General features: G+C 32.2%; 1 protein-coding gene across 1 annotated transcript in view; it reads left to right on the plus strand.

The window, feature by feature from the left end:
* The window catches only part of LOC145273806 (M-phase inducer phosphatase 2-like), a 59311-nt gene extending 46453 nt beyond the window's left edge, over positions 1-12858 (plus strand). The window contains exons 10-11 of the mRNA XM_080127138.1: positions 8598-8731; positions 12651-12858. Of these exons, the coding sequence (XP_079983264.1) occupies positions 8598-8731; positions 12651-12843 (327 nt within the window). The 3' untranslated portion in view covers positions 12844-12858. The remainder of the gene's footprint in view (positions 1-8597; positions 8732-12650) is intronic.
* The last annotated feature ends 359 nt before the right edge of the window (positions 12859-13217 follow it).

A 13217-nucleotide genomic window follows, 5' to 3' on the forward strand; every position in this document is an offset into this window, starting at 1 on the left:
AGAATGTTTGGAGAATGGCATCCGTGTCTTAGGCCTGAACGTTCAACAGGAGTGAAGGACTTTTAAAATGGAGGTGCGGAACTGCAGTTCCTGAAGTGCCCAATGCCTTCACGAGGCGAGCAGTATTCTCCCTGTGTGGAAAACTTGTGGGCCACCTACAAGTGTGTGCATGGACTCGTGTAGCAATAGGCATCATAAAAAGGAGGGCAAGTGCAGTCACCAAAGGCTGGGATAATGAAACAGCCGATGATCTGTTGGTTTGCATGGTGAAGGAGACCATCACAAGGGTAAAGCAGGATGACCCCGCCGAAGGAGACTGGTGCGTGCAGGGAGATAAACGTAACGTGTGGGTGGATGCGAGTTCTCTGGCAATTGGTGTGTTGTTGAAGAATGGTGCTGTGATTGAGGACATCTGCTGGTTGCAACCGGCGAATGATGCTGCTTATATCAACCTGGCAGAGTTCTGTGGTGAGAAAAGGTATCAACCTGGCACTCCAGTAGAAAGTCAGGAAATTACACACACACATTCACTATGCGTGTACCACTGGATATCAGACACACTGACAGGCAAGACTAGGGTGTGCACTAAAGCAGCTAGCGAGATGCTGATCAGATGGAGGTTGGAGACCGTAAAAAAGCTGGTAACGGTATAACCTGTCTGTGGATGCGGTACTGGTTACTTCAAATTGTAACCTTGGTGATAGGCTCACTCAGGTGCCACAGAGATGGTATGACACCATGAAGAAGAAAGCCAGTACCATTATGTGCCGCCTCTATTGAGGTGGCGGATGAAATCAGGAAGATACACCATCTCTGTGGACACCCCGGAGTGAGACAGACATGTTATTTTGTGCAGTTGTCCAATCCGTCGGTGTCCAAAAGTGCAGTGAAAGTGGTAGTCAAGGAATGCCAAACATGCCAGTCAATCGAAAGTGTGAAGAGGATCGCAGCAAGAAAACAATGCTCGATCACAGAGGCGGTCTATAGATATAAGGCACCTCCAAAGGATAGTATGACTGCTACAAGTGCACCCACCAATGTGATCCATTGCTATCGAGTGTGCATCAAGGACATTGACGCTCATATGCCTGATCGGCAGGAAACCAGAGGGTCGTATGAGTTAGGGGACACTGTCTGGGTAGATGCGCCTCCCAATAATCAATGCACCAACAACTTTCAAAGAGAGCGAATCCCTGGCATCATCAGCGAGCAAGCCATGCTAGATGATGGTACCCCATGCCATGTGAAAGATATCCGGCCTGCCCAGAATATAAACCAGTTGGCAAGTAGCAGTAATGGTGAATCATCCAACGATGACTTGTGGATCCGACCTATTCCCTGTGATGGTACAACTGCGAACCCCAACACTGATGCCGATATTGATTGAGATTGTCGGACTGACTTCCTCATCTTGGTTGTTATTGTCACAACGTTTCGGCCGTTTTGCCCTCCAGCCTTCGTCAGGTGTTTTGTATCGAAATGGGGAACCGTTTGTTAGAAGTCTTGAACCCAACCCTTTATTATTACGGGGGTACCGTGTTCGGACTCCAGCTAGTGACATATGGCCGAGTGGTCCTAGACGTTGTATCAAAGTTTAGTTACCCAAAGGTGCTGAGTTCAATCCTGAACGAAGGCAGTGAAAAAGTAACATTCAAAACAGAATCAGCAACTATGTCCCACAGCCTAGCTGGAGTCCGAACACGGTACCCCCGTAATAATAATAAAGGGTTGGGTTCGAGAGTCCTAACAAACGGTTCCCCATTTCGATACAAAACACCTGACGAAGGCCGAAGGGCAAAACGGCCGAAACGTTGTGACAATAACAACCAAGATAAGGAAGTCAGTCCGACAATCTTAATCAATGAAAACACCTCATCTCAAAAATACAGACAATTACTACTGATGCCGATAGTTCCAGCACCCCTTCTGAGAGCTCCGATGAAGATCAAGAAGTCCGGCCTGATGGTATGACTGTAGGCCCAACGTGGATGCCAATGGTTCCGACACCTCTTCTGAGAGCTTCAATGAAGATGTAGTCCAGCCGATTCCCCTTTGTAGGAGTATCCGCAACAAACGACCACGTCCACCATGCCACATGTGTGGTCTAGAGACTGGGGGGGGGGTGATGTATAGTTGAATGTAATAATCAAAGAAAGCGCCCGTGGGTGTGTGTATTGTGCGGTTATACAACTTAACTTCGGATGGGATCTGAGAGAGAAATTAAAGATGACAGCCATGGATTTATAAGGTGTAGTCTCGTGGAATCTCACGAGATCTCATCTTCCACTGCACACGTATGCAAATGGAATGGGGTCAGTTTTCTAATGAAATGCCTGTTGGCAGAAGCAGTGGGGAGAACACATGGTGGAAGTTGAAAGTTGACAGTGATGAATTCTAGCTGAACTTTTGCTTATTGTATTTATTTTATTTTATTTTGCTGTTTACCAGCCCATTTAATTGCAGATAATTTTTACAGAATTCATTTGAGTTTGTCAGGATTAATAGTATTATTTCAAAAGGAATATCTTTAACTGTAAATTAGATAGAAATCACCATGTAATTTTCAGTTTTGCTAGTTGTAATATTCTTGCTGTCCTGAATTATCAGTTTCGGGGTGGGGGCGGGGGGGTCAGTAAATCAAGACCATTGCACATCCGCTTTATTAAAACTAATTAACCATTCACTTCTATTGGTGAATCAGTTGTCATGCCAAAATCATTACTGGTTTTTAGTTAATCTTTGGTTGTTTTGCTTTTCATTTTCAATCTAATAAAAATTATAGCATTTATAGTTTGTCTATGTAAAACATGATTGGTGTGAGGTAGATTTTTTTACAAACTCAATACCAGTTCAATTCTGGAAGATTTTTTTTCTATTTTAAACAAAGTGTTCTATAAATTTTATGTTAAAACCACAGGGTTGGGATCATAAGATGAAATCGTGGTGGAGTCTAAGCAAAATTTTATGCAGTACATATTAAAAATTAGTAACAAGATACAGTACAGTATATAATACACATGTATATAATCAAATAACATTATAAATAACACTAAGGTGGACCAAATACCGTAACCAGAAGCAAGAAAAACATTGTATTCCACATCGTAACCTGAAAAAACCCTATCTCGGGGTTCTACCTAGTGTTGGGACGATTTCTAATTTTTATACAATTCCGATTCCGATTCCAGGAAAATATTGATTAACGATTCCGATACCAAGTACGATCACGATTCCTAGGGAATTATTGTTTTGAAATATACCAGGTAGTTTTATACTTATGGTCGGTAGTTCCCAAATATGTTCCCTAACTTTGGAAGAGATATTTTATGTCTACACCGTCGTGTTTTGGTTTAAATAAAATTATTATATAGTAAACTAAACGGAAAAATTAGCAAAATTTATTTTAGAGAAAATTTATTTTACTTAATTGGAATACAGAAAAAAAACAAATAAAATAGAATTCATATAACAGAACAAAAACAAGAAAATTAGAGAATAAATTAACACGATTCATTATTTTGGTCCTCATAATTTACAGATTTAATGAATTAAATAAAAAAAATATAGCGGAAGAGAAAGAAAATATATACTAATTAAATATAAAAAAAGATAAATATTTAATTTAATAATTTATAAATGAACGTGTGTAATGAAAAAAAACAATATACCACGTGACATGGCGCTGTAGATACCAAATAACCCTTCCAAAGTTAACGACCATATTTGAGAAATACCATTAATCGAAAGTTTTTGTGTTTTATACCAAAAGGTAGGTATAGCGAAAAGTTACAAGTAAAGGAATTTCAAAAACGATTTTTTGTTTGGCTATTGATAGTTGTATTTGTGACGGCAGTTCTTCAGACCTCCATAATTCACAAAGAGTAGTTAACACCTATTGTTTTTTCGTACTTTTTCATTACTTTTACACGTTGTTTCTAACGTGAAGAATAAGTTTAGCCAAACTAATTTTGAAATGGGGTATATCAAAGGAACACATATAAAAATGATACCACTATAAAAAACAAATGAAATACTAGATAAAATTGAGCAAAAATAGTTACCAAAATTACAGAAAAAGATAAAACAAAACAAAAAATGGTGAAGTTTGTTGAGTGAAATGAATTATTGAAAGAAAATTAATTGAACTAATAGAAATGTTAAATAAAAAAAATGTCACATTTCAATATTTTTTTAATAATTAAATTCTCAGGGTTGTCGAAATTAAAAATTAAGTGATTTTTTTTAATTAGACTTATTTCGAAACTTGTTACCTTGAAAAATACATTTTAAACCCGTTTTTTTTTTTTTATAAATAAATTGAAAAAAAAAAACGCAATTAAAAAAATTTAATTGATAATTGAAACTTTAAAAACATTAAACATTGAAAAATTACTTATCTCACAAATTAACGTCCAATAAAGTAGATCCAGTCTTCATACAGGAATTTGGTTATAATAAATATATCTTTCCCAAACTTAAAAATGAAATCTTTTTTTTTTTTTTTTTTTTTTGAGAGAGAGAGTGCTTTAAAATCGCCGGGGAGTGCCGCCTAAAATTTTAAAGAAGTAAATTTTAGGAGTTTAGTGCCTTTCAAAGACGGTTATCATAATTTCTTATCATTTAATTTCCTTTTTTTCCTCCCACCCACACCTTTCCACGTGGTTCAGTAGTTAACCAGTGCTCCTGTTGCTGTCAGTCAGCTATCTTTACCTAAGTTTTAATTTCTAGTTAAAAGAATTTTTCATGAATAGAATCAGCATTTTTAAAAATTATTTTTTTAGTTGTATATATTGTATTTACTCTTTGAAGTTAAGGAAGGTTAAAAAAAATTGGTGACTTAGGCAAAAAAAGACACTGCGATTTTGACCCTCACTAATAAAACTGCTCTGAGTGACTAGTTGGTAATTTTTTGTTCCTTTTCTTATTTTGCGCCTCCAATTCATTTGGATGCTTCATAGTTAAATGTTTTAACATGTTGGTTGTGGTCATGTTAGATGGTTTTGTTCCTCGCGATATTTTAATTTGACAGACTTTGCAAATGGCTTTCAACTCATGATCTTCATCAACTTCAAAAAGTTTCCATGCAAGACTTTTTTGGACTTTGAGGCCATATTAGAAAATTCAGTTTATCTGTAAACAAATAAATTACTATTAAATTTTGTTTTAAAGCTAGTCACTTATTTGGATAATTAATTGAAAACCGCTAAAAAAGACAAAAAGAAAAAAATATAAAGGGATGGAGCGGTAAATTGTACCAACCAGTAGTTAACAAAAAAAACTTATAGAATTTAATTTTTGAAACCAATGTATAAAAGTTTACATAATGAAATGCAAATATGCATTTCTTTTGAATTTTTTTTTTTTGGTTGACTGTGTTCAATATTGCTAAACTATAAGTCTTGAGTAAAATTCTATTTATAAATACTTTTTAAAATGAAATTATTTAATTAATCGTAAATATTATTTAGACATAAAAATTAATTGATTACAACACCTTTTAAAAAATATATATTAATTTCTTTTTCGTTCGGCAAAAAACTGCATCAAACACTTTTTTTTTAATTTTCAATTTAAAATTCTAGAAAAAAAATTATATTATTCTGCTTTTAATATAATCAAATTCAGGGTTTTATCTTTCCGGAGAAAAAAATTTAAAAAATGGATTTTATTTCAATGAAATTTAAAAAAAAACAACTTGACTGAATTAAATTGATTACCCTTAAATTAACGAAGGGGTTATTTAATAACTTTAGGTTTGGAAGAGATAGGTATGGGGTTGGTTTTTTTGAAACTTCAAAAGAAGCACTGTCCAAATTTTGCGAAATAATACAACGTGATCAATTTCATTTTAGAGATATTTCTTTCAAAAAAAGAAAAAAAAGTATATTGTTCTATTAAACCTTTTACTGTTTAAATAAATTGACTTTGCTCGTTTTAAGAAAATATAAGTTGAAAAAGCATTTTCATTCACTATTAGAAAATTTGTCAGTAAAAAAAAACAATCGCCAAAAAGATAAGCGTTTTTTTTTTTATTATTTTTACTCGCAATGTAGAGCCCTGCATACTTCTTTTCAAGTTAACTCTTTTGTAGTTTTGATCACAATAGATCTGAATGAATGAACCTTGTAAGGGAGGGGGCACTAAGCATTGCCCTGTTAATAATGAATTTCTTTGGTTTCTTTTTATAACATGCTACATTTCTCTCTTGCAGTTAGAAATATCAGGAATTTTTTTTTCTTTTTTTCAACATCAGACTAAAAGAATCGTAATGAAGGAATCGGAAAATTAAGGTATTTCTTAACGATGCGATTCCGATGCCTCCCAAAATACACGATTCTTACGATTAACGATTCCGATTAATCGTCCCACCACTAGTTCTACCATATATAAACATAAAACTAAGGGTTTAAAAAATTTTTTTTATTTTTATAATATGGATATGTAATAATGAACTTTAAATATGGATATGTAATAATGAACTTTAAATATGGATATGTAATAATGAACTTTAAATATGGATATGTAATAATGAACTTTAAATATGGATATGTAATAATGAACTTTAAATATGGATATGTAATAATGAACTTTAAATATGGATATGTAATAATGAACTTTAAATATGGATATGTAATAATGAACTTTAAATATGGATATGTAATAATGAACTTTAAATATGGATATGTAATAATGAACTTTAAATATGGATATGTAATTATGAACTTTAAATATGGATATGTAATAATGAACTTTAAATATGGATATGTAATAATGAACTTTAAATATGGATATGTAATAATGAACTTTAAATATGGATATGTAATAATGAACTTTAAATATGGATATGTAATAATGAACTTTAAATATGGATATGTAATAATGAACTTTAAATATGGATATGTAATAATGAACTTTAAATATGGATATGTAATAATGAACTTTAAATATGGATATGTAATAATGAACTTTAAATATGGATATGTAATAATGAACTTTAAATATGGATATGTAATTATGAACTTTAAATATGGATATGTAATAATGAACTTTAAATATGGATATGTAATAATGAACTTTAAATATGGATATGTAATAATGAACTTTAAATATGGATATGTAATAATGAACTTTAAATATGGATATGTAATAATGAACTTTAAATATGGATATGTAATAATGAACTTTAAATATGGATATGTAATAATGAACTTTAAATATGGATATGTAATAATGAACTTTAAATATGGATATGTAATAATGAACTTTAAATATGGATATGTAATAATGAACTTTAAATATGGATATGTAATAATGAACTTTAAATATGGATATGTAATAATGAACTTTAAATATGGATATGTAATAATGAACTTTAAATATGGATATGTAATAATGAACTTTAAATATGGATATGTAATAATGAACTTTAAATATGGATATGTAATAATGAACTTTAAATATGGATATGTAATAATGAACTTTAAATATGGATATGTAATAATGAACTTTAAATATGGATATGTAATAATGAACTTTAAATATGGATATGTAATAATGAACTTTAAATATGGATATGTAATAATGAACTTTAAATATGGATATGTAATTATGAACTTTAAATATGGATATGTAATAATGAACTTTAAATATGGATATGTAATAATGAACTTTAAATATGGATATGTAATAATGAACTTTAAATATGGATATGTAATAATGAACTTTAAATATGGATATGTAATAATGAACTTTAAATATGGATATGTAATAATGAACTTTAAATATGGATATGTAATAATGAACTTTAAATATGGATATGTAATAATGAACTTTAAATATGGATATGTAATAATGAACTTTAAATATGGATATGTAATAATGAACTTTAAATATGGATATGTAATAATGAACTTTAAATATGGATATGTAATAATGAACTTTAAATATGGATATGTAATAATGAACTTTAAATATGGATATGTAATAATGAACTTTAAATATGGATATGTAATAATGAACTTTAAATATGGATATGTAATAATGAACTTTAAATATGGATATGTAATAATGAACTTTAAATATGGATATGTAATAATGAACTTTAAATATGGATATGTAATAATGAACTTTAAATATGGATATGTAATAATGAACTTTAAATATGGATATGTAATAATGAACTTTAAATATGGATATGTAATAATGAACTTTAAATATGGATATGTAATAATGAACTTTAAATATGGATATGTAATTATGAACTTTAAATATGGATATGTAATAATGAACTTTAAAAACATTTGTAAATTATAAACTAATACATAAATACATTTCTCGTTACTTATTCTCTTGTGCCATTACTATGTAGAACATTCTTGTCTATGCAATTTCATATTTTTTTTATTTTTAATTTTTTAATTTTATTTTTTACTATTAATATTTTTTAAAGTTGCTAGGTGAAAATGGAAGTTGACATGCCTAGGTATCAACACTGCTGAAAGAATTGGCATAGACTATTACTAGTTTATACCCATCTTTGATTATCTGAGAATGTTTAAAAAGAAAAAAAAAAAGTTAACGGTTTTCTAATTTTTCAGAATGGCCAAAATGATTACACAAAAGAAAGCATCATGAAAAACTTCTTACAAAATCCACCTGTTTTGAAAGATTCAGATAAAAGAACTGTTCTTGTATTCCACTGTGAATTTTCTTCTGAAAGAGCCCCAAAACTGTAAGCATTTTTTAAATCTTTAATTTTCTTTTGATCTTTATTTTTATTATCAAATAAGATTGTTGCAGACACATCAAATTGTCTGAAAAAAAATGTCAAAATTTGATATCTATAAGTTTATGCATGTAATAGTTGTGCTATCCGTAATATGATGGGATTCGCTCTGCACCCCCTAGTGAATTTTTGCTTACATCACTAAATGCAGATTAAATTGCTTGTTTATTAGTAATATATGTACAAACATTAGCTCGACAAAAAGTAGCTTAATACATTGTATATTTTGATAAATAATTTTCAATATTAAAATACCTTGCAACAAAGTTGTAGCTGGTTTAATCTAACCAGGGTAACGGTGTTATCCAAGGTCATAAAAAGAAAATAGGTGTTAAATGGTGTAACATTTGTGCCTCCGAAGCAAATACTAAAACCAAATATAATCTCCCCTTTTGGTTATCTGCTCCATGGATTATGGTTCCTGGGCAACACCTACAAAAGGACAGTTTCTGGCAACACTGCTTAAACACACCTACTTTATCTAGGATCCAGAGACTACTAAAAGAAAGTTAACTTATGCGTTACGTGATCTTAGATATCGAGAAACCCCCAGGACACTACTGAAACAATTACCACCCCTGCCCCAACTGAATTTTTTTTTTTTTTTTTTTTTTTGTTACTACCGGCTCAATCTAGGATATTGAGCACTTTGTATTATGGGTATTTTCTTGATCAGCATTATCTCCAATGTAAAATATCTAAAATTTAGAAAAAATCATTGCTTCCTTAGAGAAATGTCAAATTGTTTCAAAATATTTATTTTTTTTATTTTCACCCCATACAAGGCACATTGCCACTTTGGTGTAGGGGGCTACTAACAGGGGCAACAACTACTGGGGTACTATGTAGGGATTTGGGCAGCAAGATGTTGGTTCACGTTGCACTTGAACTTCTGAACGTCAGTACAGTTCGGGAAGCAGGGACCTGGAATGGAATTCCAAAGTCTAGCGGTTCTGGGGAAGAAACTACTGGAGTAGAAAGATCTTTTACATCTGGGGATTTTACAATATGGGGGTGGGATTTTGCAGCCTGTCGGGTCTGTCGAGGGTGTTCACGTCGTGGGGGCACAAGTGCTTGCAGTTCGTCAGAGCATTCACCATTATAATACTTGTAGAACAGGCAGAGGGATGCAACGTTTCGACGATGGGACAAAGGCTGAAGCCCAGATGCCAGTTCAGGGCCTATCAGATTTGCGTCTCTCTTTTGAACCCTGTCAAGGAGCGAGAGACTAGTAGCCGATGCACCAGCCCAAATATGACAGCAATACTCCATACATGGGCGAATAGTGGCCTTATAGAGGTACAGGATACTTTCAGGTGTTAGTAGTTTGCTAGCACGGTAGAGAGAACCCACCTTCCTTGCAGCGGCCCTGGCAATGCCCTCAATGTAATTGTTCCAACTCCTGTTTCCTGTGAACGTTAGACCAAGGAGCTTGAAAGACGTGCTCTCAGATAAAGAGTCGTTGGCCATTGCTATAGGTGGTAGAAAAGGTTTCTTGTAATTGAATGAAACCAGTTTAGTCTTGGCGGCATTGAACGTGACCATCCATTTTTGTCCCCATTCCACTACAGATTGGAGGTCATCTTCTAGAGTTTCTGCCATTTCTTTAGATATATGTTCATTTGTTTTCCTGTCGTGTCTGTTATAGTGTGGTGTCATCAGCATATATACCCATCTCAGAGGCAATTTTGTTGGAGAGGTCATTTATGAATATCAGGAGCAGCAGAGGTCCAAGGATAGACCCCTGGGGCACTCCCGATTTTATATCATATTGTTTAGATGTACGACCATCGAGGACAACCTGGATTTTTCTCTTATCTAAGAAGGATTTAATTATGTTAAGTATTCTACCAGTAATACCGTATGATCTAATCTTCCTGAGGAGACCCTCATGCCATACCCTGTCAAAAGCCTTAGATATATCTAGAGCTACCGCTCTGCCCTCCTCCGCTTTGTCCAGTGAATGGTATATACGTTCAGAGATTACAGTGAGGATGTCTGCTGTGGAACGGGCTTGTCTAAATCCATATTGTTTGTCAGTTAGAAGCTTAGTATCTGTAAGGTGACTGACTAGAGCATGGTTGATTAAGGTCTCCAATATTTTGGCAAAAAGTGAGAGGAGGCTAATGGGGCGATAATTTAATGGGTCAGTTCTTTCGCCAGAATTCTTGAATACTGGTACCACAGAAGCAGTTTTCCAACAGCATATGGCCGTTTAAAGATCAGACATGTGCAGTATTTTTATTTTTTGAATATTTAAAGTTTCTAATTTTCAATTTATGCAAAAGCCTTCATCAGGAAGGTTTTGCCACTATTTTTTTGTTTTTTCTTATTTGCCATGATGTTTGGCGCAATCTCTAGTTGTCGAAGATAGAGGTTGTATCGTCCAGTTCAGTGTGCTAGCACTTAATCATGTGTACACGTATTAAGATTAATAGAAATCCACTGTTTAGAAGCATGGTGAAAATGAAATTCAAAAAGGTCCGGACACGTGCAGTATTTTTTAGAAATGTTTTTAAAAGATAATAATACTGCACATATTTGATCTTTTTAACTGGCATGTTTTTATATATGGTCTGAAGCTAGAAACCTTATCATTTGTAACAATTTAAACTATATTACAATGAATACATAGCTTATAAAACTGCTTTTATATTAACTCGAGAATGTTTTACTAGCCTGTGATTGAACGAGGATCGTGAATGTTCTACGCTTCTAATGCTTTTGTTGTCCTCCAAATCTATAAAATTGCCCATTTTTCAATCCATTGAAAAATGGATGTTTCGAATCAATTGTTTGATCTAGTCTGAGACCTACCATAGTGCACTGGAAGGAAACTTTACATGCATCCCTGTAATGAGTCTGCAATACATTTTCGTCTACTTTCCACTGTAGAGAATTACTGTTGATTTTATGAAATTGTTACATGACTTGAATTGGTTCAACTGTGCTCTAAACAGATACGTTCATTTTGAATGCACCCCTATCTTATCAAAGAACCTACTTTTGATTTTATACACAAGGCCCTTCTGCTTGTGTGGTGATAAAACTTCTCAAATAAACTTGTGATGTTAAATTGCATTTTAATTTTGGTCAAAATTGCATAATTCCTTAATGGGATATTTTTAATTCTTATTAGAGGCATTCCGATACAAAACTTAAGAATGAATGAACTTGCTCACACATGCTACTATAACTATATATACTATAAATAAGAAATAAATATATACTATAACTAGAGATGGACACAAACTTGAGGCACCTGAATGTTCACAATTTGCACAATATCACCCAAATTAGTATCTTGTATGCCTAGCAGCTGTTAATAGTATTTATGTTTTCAGTAAATCCTGTACATAGAAACATAACCATAAAAAAATATACATTTCTTGCATTTAAAAAGAAATGGCTATTTAAAATTCTATTTATGTAAAAAAAAAAAAAAAAAAAAAAAATCTTTTATAAGAAAAGATGAGCTGAATAGGAGAGCACCATAGTTGCATGCGGACATTACTACTGTTTTTTTTTTTTTTTCAACTCCCTAGAAGTCAGTAATAATTGCTAAAAATTGTAAAATTTGATTTTCTTAAAAGAAAAACAAAAATAAAATAAAAATTTGATTTTTGGAATATGTCTTCATTCCATATTGATTATGTACACTATAAAGATTTTTTTTTTTTTTTTTTTTAATAAATGTAATTCTAAATATGTACCCAAAATTCTATTTCAACATTTAATTAAAATAACTTTTTTTTTTTTTTTCTTTTTTTGTCAGATTTTAAAGGATTTTAATAAAATGTTTAAAGATGCATAGGCATATATAATTTTACGGTTTTTAACAGAAAATATTAATTTTTATTTTCAGTGCTCGTTTCTTACGGAATATGGATCGTTCTGCTAATAACGATTGTTATCCTTCTCTTTATTATCCTGAAATCTATATTCTTGATGGCGGCTACAAAGCGTTTTATGAAAGTGGTACAGTATGTATTAAAGCAACAATTTTTGTTTTTTATTTTATATATATATATATATATATATATATATATATATATTAGGTTGTCCGGAAAATAATGGCCAATTTTAGAGAAAAAGGATTTATTAATCAAATAGGTGACACTAGACATTGAAATTAGTCGAAGTACGATCCTTGAACAGCCATGTATTTTTGCCATCTATCAACTAGATCAATTATGCCTCGTTGATAAAAATTCTTTGGCTTAGATGCTGAGAAATCTTTGAAAAAAGATTCAACCTCTGCATTAGATCTGAAAGTTTTGTTGCTTAAAAAAGCGGTTAAATGCTTGAAAAAATTATAGTCCTTGGGTGAAAGATCTGGAGAATAAGGAGGATGTGGTAAAGTTTCGTATCCCAAGTCTGAGTTTCTGCAGTGAGTGTCATTCTCGCAACATGAGGCCACGCATTATCGTGG

This window comes from Euprymna scolopes, unplaced genomic scaffold, assembly GCF_053919585.1.
Source record: "Euprymna scolopes isolate OS-2025 unplaced genomic scaffold, ASM5391958v1 sca188, whole genome shotgun sequence".
NCBI lineage: Eukaryota > Metazoa > Mollusca > Cephalopoda > Sepiida > Sepiolidae > Euprymna > Euprymna scolopes.